Here is an 18,773-nt window from a genome sequence, read left to right on the forward strand (position 1 = left end):
AAAAAAAAAAAAGCTTCTTCAATGTGAAAATACATTCCTGTCCTCTCATTACCTAGATTTAAAAAAACATTAGTTCTTAATACTGTGGCCCAAAGATCACCTGCATAAGAATCACCTGGAGGGGGCGCCTGGGTGGCTCAGTTGGTTAAGCGACTGCCTTCGGCTCAGGTCATGATCCTGGAGTCCCAGGATCGAGTCCTGCATCGGGCTCCCTGCTCAGCAGGGAGTCTGCTTCTCCCTCTGACCCTCCTCCCTCTCATGCTCTCTGTCTCTCATTCTCTCTCTCTCAAATAAATAAATAAAATCTTTAAAAAAAAAAAAAAGAATCAGCTGGAGGGAGGGGGAAAGCATGGTGTTTAGCATCTCAAAAGCTTATGCATATTTAATTTTGAGATGAATGGCAAGTGGTAGGAAATGAGCTTGGAGACCAGGCAGGATTCAGTGTGCAGAGGGCCTTAAAAGCCTTAATAAAGAGTTCAGATTTTATTTTAAAGCTAGGAAGCCGCTGCAAGGGTTTAGATAATCCTGCGTGTTGTGAGGCAAAGTATACAGGGTGTGAGAATGGCTGCCAGATCAGTTAAGAGGCTACTTCAGCAGCTGGGGTGAGAGGTAAAGGGGGATTTGATTAGGGTAGTAGCAATGGTGGTAGTAATGAGTGGTTGGGATTAGGATAAATTTTGCTAATGGACTGAAATTACAGTAGGAGCAAAAGAGAAAAAGCAAGGATAGCTCCTAGATTTCAGACCATCATGGTAAGCGGCTGAGTGAAGGTACCATTTAATGAGACAAAAGTGAAGAAAAAGTGGGGATTTGGATTAAGACTAGGAGAAGAAAGAAAATTCTGTTTAGACATTCAGGGTGAGATAGCTATTAGATTAATAAGGCAAGTCCAGAGTTCAGGAAATGAATGGGCCAGAAAGAATTGATTTAAGAGTTACCATTTAAGAGCTAGCTATGGGTGATATTTAAACCATCAGAGAGCCCAAAGAGAAAGTAAAGACAAGGAAGAGAAAAGGTTAGAGAACTAAGTCCTGAGACACCCAACGTTTCTAAGAGAGGAAAAAGATAAGCCAATTCAAGATAGAAGTAGTTTGGGGAAAGAAATGCTGACAGAATAAATTGACAGAAGAGGAAACATTCTCCAACTATGAATACTTAATTATCAAATATGATGTTACAGAAACCAAGTAAAGCAAGTTTCAGGAAGGTGGCTGAACAGTATCAAAGGGTACTGAACAACTGAAGTAAAGAAAGACAGAACTGAATACTGAATTTAGCAACCTGGAAGTCAAGGGTGAGTGACTTTGACTAGTAAAATCTCAGTGGAGTGGGCTGGAGATAACACTTAACTAAATCAGAGAGGCATGTGACATCGGTGAATAGGGAGGGAAGTCCATTGGGGAAGATTCACAGGGGCATTCAACTGAATTGATAATGTTTTATTTCTTTAACTGGGTGGTTCCTCCACAGGGTGTCTGCAACATTACTCTTTAAGTCTTCTCTGATGATTTTATAGGCAATTCTATAAATGAATTTTCCTAGATAGGGGATTACAGAAATAGGGGAGTAGAAAGATTCAAAGGTAGGTTTTTTGGTTTTCATTTGAAAGTAAGACAATAAAATATATTTGCTTATGCTGCGAATAATTGAAGGGAAAGATAAATATTTCTCATGGAAGAGGGAGGGAAGATAACTACTGAAGCAAAGTCCTTGGGTAGATAAAACGGAGAGAGGATCAATGTACAAATGGAAGATCTGGTCTTGGACAAAAAGTGACAGCCTATCTAGTATTAGAAAAGGCAGAACAAAATATCTGCATATAGAGCAGAAGTTAGATTTGGTGGTAAGAAGATTAGTCTAAATCCCCTACACTTACTTTGCTGGCAAAACAAGGACACCAGTGGGAAATAGCAAAGGAATATTGAAAGTTTGAGGAAAGAGGGCAGAAGTGGGGAGAATGGAAAAGAGAACAAGAAAACAAATTTACTACAGAGTCATTTATTTTGATGGTCAGGTAGTTTAATTTGGGATTTGTGGCTATAAATTTCAAGGCAAGCCCCCATGGTTTGTGCTTTTTCTTCATCCATGTTCAGCTATTCGGGTGAATATGTCACCAACTAGACCCCCAGACCTGACCTTTACGGCCCACTTGCTTGTTCTCCCCGACCTCTGTCCCAATTTTTCCTTGAGCTCTTCTTTCCAGCTTATCTCTTAAGTCAAGCAAAGAGAAAGCAAAACCACCCTTCCAGCAACAGCACCTGCCCTGACAAGACCTCCAGCTGGCCCAGGCCACCCAGACCAGTGTGATCTCAACTTCCGACTTCTACTTGCACAGATGGACCAGAGAGTGACCTCTAGAATGAGGATGACTATCTTTACCTCATTTGGTACTAGACCTCCGCCCAAGGAGGAGGACATGCCTTAACTGCATAACATACAGCATGTGTATAGGCATGTTTCCTTAAGGCATATGCGTGACCTTCGCTGCCTCTGCACAGGAGGACCAGGATTCTCCATCTAAATATGCATCCTAATCCTAAATAAAAGGAACCCATTCACCCTTGCTCGGGGATGCAAAGCTTTGGAAGCCTTTCCCTGTGATCTCTTTATGTGCTACAAATAAAGTTTTCTCTGTGTGACAGTTCAACCTGGAATTTGTGACTCACCGAGGAGGGAACTCATGTTGGTTCGGTTACAATGGCACAGAATAGACAGAAAGCTGCATGTACAGGTTTGGGAATTTTCAAGGCAAATACAACAGAGAGAGAAGAGCACAAAAGGGTTGAGGGTTTTTGTAAAGGACTGATCATAATGACGGATCATGAAATCTAAGGTAGGCCAGGAAGGAAGTGGAAACACGATGTGGTCAGCTAAAAAAAGAGGACTTGCATGTACCAGGAATATAATTTAATTTGCTAAAGGCAATACCACATAAAATCATAGTAAAAAAAAACCCCACAGCGAATATGGTCTTAATGTAAAGGTTAATATAAGTTTAATATAAACCTTAATGTAAGGTTTCAGGCCATGCTTTAAAATTTGATTGTGCTGGATATGTGAGGAAAAAAGAATACAAATATTAGTGCTAAAAGAGATTTTAAGAGATTATGCAGATCAAAAAGTAGACACAGAATTACCATAGATTGGGTGTATATCCAAAAGAACTGAAAGCAGAGACTTAAACAGTTATGTGTACATCAATGTTCACAGCAGCACTGTTCACAACAGGCAAAAGATGGAAACAACCTAAATGTTCACTGACAGAGGAATGGCTACACAGAATGTGTGACGTATACACAATGGAATACCGTTTAAGCTTAAAAACAAAGGAGATTCTGATACACACCACATACTACATACATACAAGATGGTACGCTAAGTGAAAGAAGCCAGTCACAAAATGACAGGTACTGTATGATTCCACTTATACAGATACCCAGGGTAATAAAATTCACAGAGACAGACAGCAGGATGGTGGGTGGCGGGCTAGGTTAGGTGAGGGGGAGAAAATGGAGAGCTACTGTCTAATGGGGACAGGGTTCAGTTTGGGAAGATGAAAAAGCTCTGGAGATTGATGGTGGTGATGGCTACACAACAATATAAAGGAACTTAATGCCACACAACTGTACGCTTGGAACAATTACAATGGTAAAGTTTATTTGTATATTTTACCACCATTTAAAAAAAGAGAAATTTTATACAGGAACTGATCTAAACAATGTTCAGGTTCCACAGAGCTTACTTGAAGAACTGAGGAAGAGAGGACCACAACAGACTAAATCCAGGACTTCACTACTGTTTAAATCAGAGCAGTCAGCATGTTTAAAACTATCAACCCTAATTTTATACATTAGTAAAGAAGCCTTCAAGGGTGTAAAGAGCTCAAGGTCCCACAACAGATCTACAGAAAAGCTGACCTGAGACTCCAGGTCTCATTGGTGATTTTCAGTTACTATCACCTTCTACAACGTGAAGGTGAGCATCTGGATTACTTCAGCACTACTCTAATGATATAATAAAACAAAACAAAGTAAAAGGAGATCTAAAGAGTATCAAAGGCATATTGCAAGGAAATGGGAAGCTTGCAAGTGAACATAAAAGGACACCAATACTCAAAATATTAGGAAATAAAAATATTCAAGAAGTAATTGTTTTCAAAACTGCAGAAAAATGAAAGGTGACATCCCCAGAGATTTCACTGTGTATTAAAAAAATAGGGGAATACTATGAATAACTTTACACCTATAAATCTGACACTTGAAGCAGATAAATTTGTTTTTTAAATTTTACTTATTATTTATTTTAGAGAGGGACAGAGCGGGGAGGGGCAGAGGGAGAGAGAATCCCAAGCAGGATCTATGCCCAGCGCAGAGGCTGATGCAGGGCTTGATCTCAGGACCCTGAGATCATGACCTGAGCCGAAATCAAGAGTTGGACACTTAACCAACTGAGCCACCCAGGTGCCCCAGACAGATAAATTTATTTAAAGACATGGACTACTAATGTTCACTCAAGAAGAAATAAATACCCTGACTTGCCCTATATCTGTTGAAGAAACTGAATCTGTAGATAAAAAAGCCCAGATGATTTCTCTCATGAATTCCACCAAACACTTAAGAAATAATACTAATTCTACACAAATTTTTCTAGAAAATTAAAGAGAATATTTCCCAACTCATCTTCTGAGTCCAGCTTCAGTTTGAAACCAAAAAAGAACCCCAAAACATTAAGAAAACCATTAACCAATATTCCTCATTAACATAAATGCAAAAACTCTTAACAAAATTTTTAACAGATCTACCAATACATAAAAAAGATAAACACATCACTAACAAATCAAGCTTAATCAGAGAATGAAAGGTTAGTTAAACATAAACTAACTCATCAACCAAATTATTTAGCTGTATTAACAGACTAAAATAAGAACCATATGAACATCTCAATAGTAGCAAAAAAAAAAAAAAAACCCAAAAAACAAAAAACAAAAACACGTGACAAAATCCAACATCTATTACTGATTAAAAATTCTCAACAAGCTAGGAACAGAAAATCTTCCTCAACCTTATAAAGGATATCTAAAACAACCCTATAGATAACAGCATACTTAATGAACAGGAACAAAATAAAAATGTCTGCTTTTACCACTTCTATTCAATATTGGACTGGAAATTCTAGTCAGTGCAGTAAGACAGTGGGAGATTAGTATAAAGATAAATAAATCAATGGTCCAAAACAGAATCCATGACACATATATGTCAATTCGTTTTTTAAAAGGAGGAAAAGGCAATTTAGTGGAGGAAAAGATAATCTTTTCAGAAAAGAGTGGTGAATAACTGATACACAGATTAAAAAAAATAACTGCAATCCTTACTTTGTGCCATATAAAAAAATGACTCCAAAATTTTTTTTGTAGGATTTAAACAATGCCTTTGTGTTGTGATTTCTTTGTAGGGCAGAGCTTTAGATTTCTTTTTCTTTTTTAAGGATTTTATTTATTTATTTGACAGAGAGAGAGACAGCGAGAACAGGAACACAAGCAGGGGAGTGGCAGAAGGAGAAGCAGGCTTCCTGGCGAGCAGGGAGCCCGATGCGGGGCTCGATCCCAGGACCCTGGGATCATGACCTGAGCCAAAGGCAGACGCTTAGCGACTGAGCCACCCAGGCGCCCCAGATTTCTTTTTCACTGGAAAGTTGCAGTGATGGAAGTAATCTTCACCAATTGTAAAATTAAAATGAGAGCAAAGCAGGAGAAAATCTTTGTGACTTTCAAGTTAGGGAAAGATTTCTTAGATATGACACCAAAAAGGATGTCCATACACAGAACAAATTTTGATGAGGTCCAATGTGTCCATTAAAAACTTCTCCGTTTAGGGCGTCTGGTGGCTCAGACGTTAAGCGTCTACCTTCGGCTCAAGGTCATGGGAATCAAGCCCCACATCGGGATCCCTGCTCAGCGGGAAGCCTGTTTCTCCCTCTCCCACTCCCCCTGCTTGTGTTCCCTCTCTTGCTGTGTCTCTGTCTGTCAAATAAATTAAAAAAGTCGTTAAAAAAACAACTCAGTTTAAAACAAATTGTAAAGTAAATAAAAAGACATGCAATAGAGTAGGAGAACAGCCAATAGCCAATCAGCTGACTTAACTTATAAAGAACTGTTAAAACTCTATTAAGAAAACAACCCAAAGAAAGACACATTTGAAGACTTCAATCAAAAAGTTATACGAATGATAAACAAGCACATGAGAAGATGCTCAATGCAAATTAAAACCACTACACACCTACCAGAATGGCTAAAATAAAAAGGTTGAACATGCCAGTTATTGGTGAGAAGGTAAAGCAACTGAGATTTCATGCATTGCTGCTGGGGGTGTAAAATGGTACCACCACCTTGGAAAATACTTGAGCAGTTTCTTAAAAAGTTAACCACACACCTACAATGTAATCTGGCCCTTCCACTCCTAAGCATTTGCACAAGACAAATGAAAGCCATACCCATACAAAGAGACTTGTGTATGACTATTCTGAGCATTCTTATTTGAAATAGTTCTGAAATGGGAAGAGCTCAAGTGTTCACCAACAGGTACAAAAATAAACAAATTACGGTACAGTGATACAATGAATACACCTCAGCGATAAAAAGCAATGAACTACTGAAATACCCAATATGGAGGAATCTCAAAATAATTATGCTAGAGGAAAAAAAATGGACATATTATATGATTCCATTTACATAAAATACTAGAAAATGCAAACTAATCTATAACACGAGGAAGTAGACTGATAGCTGCCTGTAGAGCAAGAGGGCAGAGGTGGGAGGAAAGGAGGAAGAGGGAGATTATATATATGTATTATATATATATGTATATTCATTTTCTCAAGTGTGGTGATGGCTTAACCAGTGTATACATATGCCAAGATCAGTCAAACTATATTTAAATAAATATGTGCAGTTGTTTTAACTCAGGTATACCTAATAAACCTGTTTAAAACAAATTGTAGCAGACACTTGGAAAATTCTGGCCAAAAATAGTTATGATGTTAACTCACCAAACAGAATGACTATCTTTTAAAGTACTGTGATTACTACAGAAATACCACATTCTGATTATTAACATCTTATAAAAAAAGAAAAATCTTTGGATGAGAATTCATGATAATGTACAGACTCGTAATTAACTTAGGCAAGGACTTACTGTTAACTGATAAAAAGTTTCAACTATATTCTTTCAAAATTCCCAAAGGCCAGTAGACACTTCCAAAGTGTGAACTGCATAAATGTATTTTGCCAAAGTTTGAGTGATAATACACACGTGACAGCTAATCACTCTCTTTTATTAATTGTACAGAATTATTTTTCCTATTTTTACCAAAAGATTTTCTTTGAGAAAGAATTAACAGTGGGAATTAGTAGCCTTAAAAAAATATCTTCCGAGAAATTTTTCCCCTAAAAATTACTTTGTTGAGAGGGACTTAAAATCAGAGTAAGAAACAGATGAGTTAAATATCAACTTAATAAAAATCATATTTGAATATATGATCATAGCTTTGCGCAGTGGCAGTATCGTAGCCAATGAGGTTTATCTGAGGCGCGATTATTGCTAATTGAATATATGATCATAGAACATTTAGGAGGTATTTCATGATTATACAAATCCCTACAATTTTTGCTCTGCATCTCAAGTGTTATGAGAAATTGCTACACACAAGGCAATTTGCTATATGCTATTCCTACCAGAAAAATAATTACATAACATGTACTTGTACAGGTGTACATGTTGTAACATGCACATATTATGTACATGTTATGTAACATAAGTACAATGTTACATAACAGCATTTGATATATTTTAAGGAATTAACATCACAGGAGAAAATGTTAACTTCAAAAGTAACACTTGCAAAAATAGAACAATACCACTATAATTCTATAAGGGCTACTGTAATTACATTTTATTAAGAACTTCAGTTGTATTTACTCAGAAAAATCTGTAGCCAAAACAGGTTACATTCAACTCCCTTTAAAACTGCATTCTCTTATTAACAAAACATAAACCATTTTTATGATTGCATATTTAAGTTGTTGAAACCAAGCAATTTGAGGGAACAATAATTTAATTGCTTTGGAAACAAAGTCCAGTTCAAAACTAAAACACAAACAATCTGTTTTTCTTGTTAAAGAATGCAATTTCTAATTTCAGTTGAATGATATTTTGTACCTTATTGATGTTTGGCTCCTCCATCATAGAATTTTTGATGGTTTCACAGTTGTCCTCTAATGACTTCATCAAGAAAGAATAACCACATGACAAAGAGTAAAGACGAGATATAACATGCAAAATACTGGGGATATTTTTTTTAAATTATATTTTTAACCGAATTTACTAGAAAATAACACTGAACTGAGTTATTATTTTTTAAATACCATACATCTTAAAAGGAGCATGTGTGGGGTGCATGGTGAGAGGCTGGAGAAACCTTAATCCCTCAGAACTCATTAACCACCACCGTAAATTTTATTTCACCTCCAAGAAATTTTAACCAACTTATTTTGAAATGCTGACATTAAAGCAAAATTGAGCCGACAGTTCTTAATATTACAAGTTTCAGAGCTATTGGTGCCACAGTACTCTCACCTGAAAGTAAAAGTCAAATTGTTCTTCTTCATACAAACTACTATGCCTTGTCTCCATCATGGTATCTCACTCCTCAAGAAAACCTCCTGATGAGAAAATTTAGAATTCTAGGTTTCTCATTCTTTCTCTTTATTTAGCCAGAAATAGTCAATAAACTGCTTGAAGGCACACATCCTTCTTAAAAGGGGATATTAGCATTTGTTAAAGAAGTGTTTCAAGACCTTTAGTTCACAGAAAATAAAACAGAAATATTAAGTAGGGGACAAAGATGATAGCTGTCAAGTATTTTTTTCTGGTTGGAAACCATTCAGATACAGTCTTTTTGCAGCTATCTGTACTTAATTTCAAAATAAATATAAGCTGGAAAGACCTTCTATGTTAAAAGTGCAGTATATAAAAAGAAAAGATCTGAGGATACATGAGGATTTTAAATTTTAACATCAGATGGAGAAAATTTCATTTTCAAACGCATAAGGAGTAAGAAGCAGCAGCAGTCTCAGAATCCTCCCATCCAAAACACAGGGCCTGTCCGGTAACTACTTCCTAAACACCTGGAAAGTCACAGTGACTTGGACTCAAGCTACTTAAATACAATCACCATTTTAATAAAAAAAGAGATGGAAGGTAATTTTGTTAATACCAAAAATAAGCTAGTCAACTGTCCAGTAAAGATTAAATAATATTATACTAATTCTATGAAGTTACTGTTCTATTTAATTCCATCCAATCTCTGATTCACCATATAAATTTTTCATTTTCATATTCCCTTTATCAAAATATCTATTTTTAAGAACATCACCATCAAGGGGCGCCTGGGTGGCTCAGTCGCTAAGCATCTGCCTTCGGCTCAGGTCATGATCCCATGGTCCTGGGATCGAGCCCCGCATCGGGCTCCATGCTCAGCGGGAAGCCTGCTTCTCCTCTCCCACTCCCCCTGCTTGTGTTCCCTCCCTAGCTGTGTCTCTCTCTCTGTCAAATAAATAAATAAAATCTTTACCAAGAATAAAACAATAAAAAACAAAAATAAATTTTAAAAAAAGAATAAAGTGGTAAAAATTAATTTCTAGTAATTACCATTAATCATGTCAGGTTTTAAGTAAGTTAGATCTACTGGTCAAAACATTGCAGATTAAGGGATATTATACTCATTTTGCAGATAAAATTCAGATAAAATATTCAGCTTACTGATAATTATAAAGCTTTTAGTCCAACGTCCATAAGCATGCGTTGATTAAAATAACAACGCAAAAATAACTTCAAAATTTTCTTAAGGTATCATAACTCCTAAGAAAACTAAAAATAAAATAGCAAAGGAATTAAAAAGGTGACTTATAATCATTTACCTGCTATCCTTCCTTATGCTTTCTGGCTTGCTCATGCTACTCTCTTACCTTAGTGATACTATTCCGATTCAGTTAGACAATCTAGTGGTAAAACAGCTTTTTGTTTTGTTTGAGAACTATTTAATTTCCCAAATACAATGACTACAACAGCAGTAGAGAAATGTTTTCATTTTTACACCTATATTAATCAAATATGACCTTGTTTTTTAAAAAATGATTTTGGGGGCGCCTGGGTGGCTCAGTTGGTTAAGCGTCCACCTTCGGCTCAGGTCATGATCCCGGGGTCCTGGGATCAAGGCCCACATTGGGCTCCCTGCTCTGCGGGAAGCCTACTTCTCCCTCTCACACTCCCCCTGCTTGTGTTCCCTCTCTCGCTGTGTCCCTCTCTGTCAAATAAATAAATAAAATCTTTAAAAATAAATAAATAAATAAATGATTTTGTACTTGAAATTATCATGCCAACTTTCATATTCGTATTATAAGCTACATCAGAAAAACAAAGAAATAACGAACAGAGTAAACATACTTTTCATACAGAATAATGCAGCAGAGTTTTATAAATTATTGTTAAGAATACTTTAACTTGTTATACATTATTTTAGGCAAAGACATATTTAAAATAAAATAAGAAACATTACCTTACCAGTAAATATACCCTAATTAATTAGTTTCTGATCCAGTACATTTTTAATTTTATTTATCCCAACATTTTCTTGAACTGTTTAATGGTAATTCATACACTCAATATTTAAAATATATCTTACATAAGGTAAAATAAAAATACTTCATTTATATTCTATCTATTTTAACTATTGTTGGCTTAGTTTTCAATGTTATACTAAGGTACATAAGTCAGAAGTTTTCTAAGTTAGACAAAAATTATGTCTGTTTCCTGGCTTGGCTAATTCAAATATATAATCTGGCAAAAACTAAATAACAGTGCACACAGTTGTCTCTTATAAAACAGTGTTTAAACCGAGAGGCAATGAGATCTATGTAATTTTTCCTTTTCTTAAGGTTATATGCCATCTTGCTTTTTGCTAACTTGTCGATTAAGAAGCCATTCTGATACATAAACTTGTTGAGTCACTAGGTTGTACAAGTGAAACTAATGTAACGTTGTATGTCAACTGTACTCAAAAGTTTTTTTTAAAAAAAGAATGAAATTAGGGAAAAGAAGCCATTCTATTTCCTTATTTCTCCAAGTGAAATACCTTCTTGTTTTCCCTCCCATTCAAAAACCATGCAAAGTTTGCTTGAAGCCTAGTTCAATGCTTCTCAAAATGTGATCCACAGACCAGCTGCCGGTCTTGAAACTCTTTGTTACTAGTCAGTCCATGAGGACATAAGGAATTAGTACCATCACTAAGTCCACTACTGAGTTTACCCGATACTTTTTAAAAGCAGTACTGTGACAAAAAAAGACGTAATATGTTAATTTACATTCAGGTGCAAGTTCCCCATTATCATCAAAATGGAAGTTTTTATAGTACTGAACTAAATGAGAAAAATAATCATTATAATGATAGTATCAAAGTATAATCAACTAGAGTACACTTATAAATTGTGTTTACAAAATTTCATTAAGAAGCATAATCAAGGGGCACCTGGGTGGCTCAGGCGTTAAGCGTCTGCCTTCGGCTCAGGTCGTGATCCCAGAGTGCTGGGATCAAGCCCCGCATCGGGCTCCCTGCTCTGCGGGAAGCCTGCTTCTCCCTCTCGCACTCCCCCTGCTTGTGTTCCCTCTCTCTCTCTATGTTTCTGTCAAATAAATAAATAAAATCTTTAAAAAAAAAAAAAAGCATAATCAAAAGAATAAAATGTACATATTTGAAATTTTCTCAGTTTACCAACCTAGTTTCAATTAAACTTCTAAGATAAACTTCTTTTAACTATCATATGAAAATCATGGGAAATTTCTACTTTGCCTCCTAGATAGGCAATCATGACAACTCAAAACACAGCAAACAAGATGTAGAATCTTCACTCAAACAATATCTTTTTTTGGGGAAAAATAAGTTCTAAATACATCTGAATTAGTTACTTTAAAACTTGATTTAGGAAAATACTAACCGTCTCTCCTTGTCAGTCCCTTTTTCTATCTACTAACTGCATAATAAATGTTTATGATATAAAAGTGAGTTTTTTAAAAGTCTGTAAAATGCAACTTTTTTATGGTTACATAATACAAAAGACTTCAGTAATAATAGAGTAAAAAGGTTTTAACTTATACAGACCTCATTAAGACATCTTTTCTTTGTGAATATATTTCTGATAAAGGTTTCCTGAATTTCTTCCTGCTTCACCAAGTACTGCCAAAGTCTCTTCACAGACAGTGCCAGATGGTGTTTGGATCTACAGAGACAGGATATTTAATTATACACTTTGAAGATTTCTGATTAACTCGGCCACATTTCCTTGGTGCTCTATGAATGTTTATAATAATAAATTAACCGGAATCAGACCATATCACTGAGGGCAGCAGTCTGCAAATTTTTTCTTAAAAAACCAGATAGTAAATATTTTAGGCTTTGTGGGCTGCCTTTCAACCACTCAACTCAGTCACTGATAGGAAAGCACCCAGAGGAAATATTAAAATGAAAGGGTATGGCTGTGATCCAATAAAACTTTATTTACACTGCAGGAGGATGGGTGGATGTGGCGTCAGGGCTGCAGTTTGCAACCCCTAGGAACATAGTATCTATGAAAAATAGATCTCTCCTAGGAGAGATCTAGAAGCAGAGCTACTCAAAGGGTCTGCCTTCCATGAACTCTGTTACTGATGCTCACTAAAGAACTTGTGAAATAATGTAAATCAACTATGTCACTAAACCACTAAGCACACTGTTTATTAATTCAGTTAACATTTTGCAGCAAAACTTTATTGATGAAGCAAGCACTGCGTCGATTTACCTTTTGGTGCAAATGCTTCATCTCCTCATGGATGATAAAACAGCTTGCTAACTAAGTATTTTGAACGGCACTGTTCCAGAGTGGGTGGAAGTAAACTATGGCCCACAGGTCAAATTCAGCCTGCCTTTCATTTTTGAAAATAAAGTTTATTGGATCACAGCCATGTCCATTTGTTTACTTATTGTCTATAGTTGCTTTCACTCTACAATGGCAGTTTACTAGCAGCAACAAGGATTATAGGGTCCACAAAGCCTAATATATTTACTATCTGGACCTTTGCAGGAAATGTTTGCTAAGCCTACAATATATATCAAACAAAGACACAGATATGAGGCAAAAACCACGAAGGAAACACAGAAGGCCTTAAATTTTTTTTTTTTAAGTACTAATTAATAACATACTGATTTAGTAAAACTCTGACTTAAAAACAGGATCCACAGGACAACCTACTTGAAAGGAGTGTTTGTAGGTTCCAGCAAAGCTTTATGGCGGAGAATTGCAGGACCTGCAGACAAACTCTCTTCAGAGGTATGACTTGCAATATAGTTTTGAGGTGGCCCACCATGGATTTCGAGTCGTCGGAGAAGAACTTGCTCCCAACACTGAAGAGTTTTTAGAACTGCATGACAAAGTGGTGAGCTAACTGGAAGCTCTGAAAAGAGAAAATAAAAATGACCCACTTTTGTCTTCTTCAGTAAAATGCTACAGTCGATTGTAAGAATGACTGAGATAGACACTTTGGCAGAGGAGATGTGCAAGAGAGTGGGGAGAGACCTCCAGAGGATTAAAAAAAAAAAAAAAAGATGTAATAAATCTCTATTTCAACATAATTAGGTGGCCCAGAACAATAGAAAAAAAGAGTAATCTGAGTTGAAATTACATCACAGTTTTACTATTACAACTTGGAATAATATTTATGACTTATGATATAAAGTAATGCTATATCAATTACTGCTTTTGGCTTTAATTTCACATGAAAAAATATACCTGGATATTATGAAAATATGTTGAGAGGAAAAATAATTGCTTTAAATCTTTGCATCAGCCCAATTTCTATATGGTATGTAACTAAAATTTGTTTAGAAAATGAAAATACACAAAAGTTAAAAAAAAAGTTAAATAACACTTAACATGAAACTCAGCACTTTCTAGTTCTGTATACTTTTATTCTCCTGATTCCTCACTCCACTTTCAACTTTTAGCTATTTTTGCTATTCACCTCCAAAAATCTAAATAATATGCCTATACTGTGACTTCTGGATTTTTCAATTTTAGAAATGATGTACTCATTTATTACTATGTTACAGAATATGAGAATAAACTACTCTCTCCATCATTCCAACATAGTCACATAATAATTTTTGGCTAAATTGGTGTTTCTGTGTTTACCTTGTTATTTATATTTATAAATACAGATCACAGCTGGACCATGTGGCATACTATCACACCCCTTTCTTTCTGTACAATCTTTTCTTCCTCTGGAGTTAATAATCACTAAGTTTTTACATTTGCTTAGTTTTCTATGTGTCTACTGCTATTAAATCCCCCAACACCTCCCCTAGAGGTATAAATAAAGTCTCAAATACAATCAATCACGTAAGGTCCAGATCCCCTGCTTTCTTGGACACTGTCCTCCTAATGGCACCCAACAGTATGACAGACACATTTATAGACAGCTGGTCTGGTTAAAAGAAACCTATCTTCTACAACAGGAAGTTACTAAAGTTTTTCTCGACTATTTGAAAAAATAAAATGCTAAACAACGGGAATATTAGGTCATGTTAAGATATTCATTACCTGCAAGATCATGACCTGCAAAGGGATAGAACGTCTTCAAATTGTTGAGCACTAACTGCACCATTGCCAAGCGCATCAATGACCAACTAAAAATAAAACAACAGTAGATCTGTTAAAAATTTACTTAGGGTTTTAGAAGAGTACACCACTCTTGAATCCAACAATTTCACTATCAAGAATCTACTCTGCAGATATACTTCCAGAAAAACAAAACAATATATACATGCAGTTACTCATGTCAGCTTTACCTATAAGAGCAAAAGAGCAGAAACAACCAATTATCTGCCAGGAGAGTACTGGCTGAAACACTGTGGTTTGGAATCACAGGATATTAAGGAAGCCATAAAAAAAGAATGTAGAAGAATCTTGAAGTGTTAGTATGAAGTGAACTCCAGCATGTATTAATAAATAATCAAATTATAGAACATTATATATACTATGCACCTGCTACCTTCCATGTAAGAAAGCAGAGAAAAAAGATTTTGCACACCTACAAACACACTTATTTTTGCAAACAGAAGGGTAAAACAGAAACTAATAAAAATGGGTAGATGTAGAGGGTGTAGAGAAGAAATGGGTGGAAGACAGAAATGTGAGACTTCCAATTTCACATTTTTATATAGTTTTATTAAAAAAAGAAATTTCAACTTCTCTTTTAAAGTGAAACACATTTATTTCTTAGAGTACTGGCTTTTTATTACTTTAAATTGTATATATAGAGTTTACCATCTTAACTATTTTTAAGTGTACAGTTCAGTGGCATCACCACCATCTATTTCTAGAACTCTTTTCATCTTGCAAAACTGGAACTATCCCCATTAAGCAATAATTCCCCATTTCCCCCTTCTCCTAGCCCCTGGCAACCACCATTGTACCTTCTGTCTCTATGAACTTGATTACTCTACACATCTCATATGTGGAATTATTCACCACTGCCATGGTATTTGTCTATTTGGGACTGGTTATTTCACTTAGCATAATGTCCTCAAGGTTCATCCACTTTGTAACATGTGTCAGAATTTCCATCCTTTTTTAGGTTGAATACTATTCCATCACATGAATATGCCCCATTTTGTTTATGCATTCATCTGTCAACAGACACCTAGTGCTTTTATCCCTTGGCTATTATGCTGTTATGAATATGGTTTCTACAAATACCAATCCCACTTTTTTTAGCATATGCGCTGCTGAAGCAAGCAAGGTTTGTACAAATACCTCTTCAAGACCTGCTTTTAATTCTTTTGGGTATATACTCAGAAGTGAAATTGCTGGATCATATGGTAATTCTATTTTTAATTTCCTAACTACCATAATGTTTTCCACAGTGGCTGCACCATTTCACATTCCCACCAATAGAGCACAAGGGTTCCAATTTCTCCACATTCTTGCCAACACTGTTATTTTCCGGTTTTTGGATAGTAGTCATTCTAAGGGGCGTGAAGTGATCTCTCATTGTGGTTTCAAACTGCATTTCCCTAATGATTAATGAGAGCATCTTTTCTTGTACTTATTGGCCATCTGTATATTTTCTTTGGAAAAATATCTATTCAAGTCATTTGCCTGCTTTATTAATTGGGTTGTTTGGTTTTTGCTGTTATTAACTTACAGAGTTTGAATGACTTTTGAGACATGTAAATAATTTATATATAATTGGGTCAACAGGAAAAAACCAACAATATACCAATAAGTAAAAATCTCCAAATATTTTTTCCGTTCAATAAAGGAGTATTTTTATTTCATTTTCGCCAATATACTACTTATTTCTTGTGGAAAATTTCTATTTTTCTATCACATCATTAACATACAATGTTTTGATAAAATATATATACCTTTCAGAGATATACAACGTATCAAAAGGGACAAGATAATATCCTGTTACTCATACATATAAGGATAAAGCAGCACTGGAGCTGAGGGTGAACATTTTGAATATTTATGATTTTTATAATATGTGGAAGCCATTTTTAAGACAGTAATCATTGACTTAGAGTATTAGTATTATACTGATCTTAGAGTATTAGTATTATACTGAAAAGATATTATGTTTTCTAGGCTAAAACAGTGGAGTTTGTTTATCTCAGGGAGCAAAGGCAAGGAAAAGTAGACAGCATTTGTGAGGACCGATTCACGGATAATAAAAAACTACTGTGTAATTATTCTTAAAGAAAGGAATTTAACAATTTCATCTAAAGAAATCTGAGTTATAATGTGTGCTATAACTCAACAAGCTACCAATTTCATGTGTTATTTTCAAAAATATTATGTATATAAGCCAAGATGAATTTTTTTTTTTAAAGATTTTATTTATTTATTTGACAGAGAGAGAGAGAGCACAAGCAGAGAGAGTGGCAGGCAGAGGGAGAGGGAGAAGCAGACTCCCCACTGAGCAGGGAGCCTGATGCGGGGCTCGATCCCAGGACCCTGAGATCATGATCTGAGCCGAAGGCAGATGCTTAACCGACTGAGCCACCCAGGCGCCCCAAGCCACGATGAATTTTTAAAAAGAAGCTTAAAATTAAATATTCCATACCTATAGGAATTTGAATTAGAATGTTCTTGGAGATGGAAATCTGAGGCTAAAACATCATCATCATCGTCATCACTTTCCAGACTCTCCTCTGAATCATATTCTGCTCTACTTTGGGAAGGGGGTAGAAAAGGCTAAAATAAAAAAGTTACAGAATTTATCATTCAACTCTCTGATTTAAAACATTCAATTACAGAGTCTAATATTAGCAATTTATCCCATTTTCAGATACTTTAATGTAAAAAAAGTAAAGTAACCAGTATTTGGCTTCTTCTTTTTTGACATTCTATGCCTTCAACCTCACTTTACATAATTCTCTTATTAATGCAGCCATTCAACAAAAAATCTATCAAGTATCAATGTGTCAAAAAGTATACTTGCCATAAGAATTTTTTTCTTTTAAGTAGGCTCCACACCCAGTCTGGAGCCCAACTTGGGGCTTGAACTGACAAGCTTGAGATCAAGACCTGAACTCAAGAGTCAGATGCTTAGCCATCTGGGTGGCGCCCGTTATAAGGATTTTTAAGACATAAACACAGTCACTGCACTCAGAGAGCTTACATTTTCGTGGAAAAAAAACAGGCAAATAACAGAAAACTAAATACAAACTGTAGTTGGGCCATACAGAAAAGAGGACAGATGGGATTGAGAGCATTAACAAGAACTGACATAAGCGGATTGTGAAAGGCCTCGTAAAGCGGCACTTAAGTGAGACTGAAAGGACAAGAAGTAAGCCACAAAACAAGAGGGAAGAAAAGCATTTTAGGCAGTGGAAATCGTAGATAGGAAGGCGTTAATATGGGAAAGAGTGTGGTGTGGAAAGTAAGTGGTTTGGCTGAAGCCCACTATCGCAGGAGGGTAAGTGTTGGGATGAACACTGAAGACAATGGCAGGAGACAGGTGTGGTAGGGTCTTTGTAGGTCACAGTAAAGAGGGTAATGGAATGCCACTAGTGAGTTTTAAGTGGAGGACAGGTATTGAGATTTACATCTTAAGAGTATGACTATGCCCACTCTCTTGTGAGAGAAAAACTCAAATGGCAAGACTAGAAATGGAGACTTGAGTAAATAAGTAAGGCAAGAGTTGACAGTCTGGATGAAACTGCTACAGAAACATAAAGATGGATGGAAATTCAGATGGACACACTCATGCTTCAGCAAGGCTTGACTTTAAATGGAACGGATTTTTCTCTTCCTCATTCTTGAAGCCCCCTCACCCTTGACTTGTTTTTCTGTAGAATCCTTTGTTCCGGGAGCTCAGTATCAATGTGGACATCTCGCTGACCTCAAAGTATACTCAGTCAAGAGACTCAGATGGCCGGCGCTAGTCAGACATCACCTTGAAGACATGATGAAGAGCTGGTAGCTCATACCAGATTCCTATCTAAAGCGCCCAGATACTTTATTTTCCTCTAAAACTCCCGCAACCTTTTACCTCAGGCGCGTCTGAAATTTCGAAAGCACTGGCCAGCTACAGCCTCCTTTGCCTAGCAAAGCAATAAAACTATTGTTCTTCTTTATCCCCACATTCTGTCTTCGTGTTATATTTTGGCTGCAGAGCACA

General features: G+C 36.0%; 1 protein-coding gene and 1 non-coding gene across 7 annotated transcripts in view; one reads left to right on the plus strand and one right to left on the minus strand.

Annotated features, from left to right (window-relative positions):
* The window catches only part of DMXL1 (Dmx like 1), a 130,297-nt gene that overhangs the window by 26,872 nt on the left and 84,652 nt on the right, over positions 1-18,773 (minus strand). For 3 of the 6 annotated variants that reach the window (XR_014147278.1, XM_081827202.1, XM_081827201.1), the window contains exons 30-34: positions 17,214-17,344; positions 14,684-14,769; positions 13,337-13,538; positions 12,211-12,328; positions 8,214-8,276 (exon numbers count right to left, since the gene is read on the minus strand). Coding sequence is in view for 5 of the 6 variants with exons in the window: in XM_081827202.1 (XP_081683328.1) it covers positions 8,214-8,276; positions 12,211-12,328; positions 13,337-13,538; positions 14,684-14,769; positions 17,214-17,344 (600 nt within the window). In the remaining variant the exon portion in view is untranslated. Of the gene's footprint in view, positions 1-8,213; positions 8,277-8,423; positions 8,717-12,210; positions 12,329-13,336; positions 13,539-14,683; positions 14,770-17,213; positions 17,345-18,773 lie in introns of those variants that run through there. The other 3 variants (XM_081827204.1, XM_081827203.1, XM_081827205.1) reach the window with 2 other exon arrangements.
* On the plus strand, positions 7,539-7,681 carry LOC115937126 (U4 spliceosomal RNA). The gene has a single exon (XR_004072444.1). It is a non-coding gene; the product is annotated as a U4 spliceosomal RNA (small nuclear RNA).

Source organism: Leptonychotes weddellii, chromosome 7 (assembly GCF_054177405.1).
Source record: "Leptonychotes weddellii isolate Sample4059 chromosome 7, ASM5417740v2, whole genome shotgun sequence".
Classification (NCBI taxonomy): domain Eukaryota; kingdom Metazoa; phylum Chordata; class Mammalia; order Carnivora; family Phocidae; genus Leptonychotes; species Leptonychotes weddellii.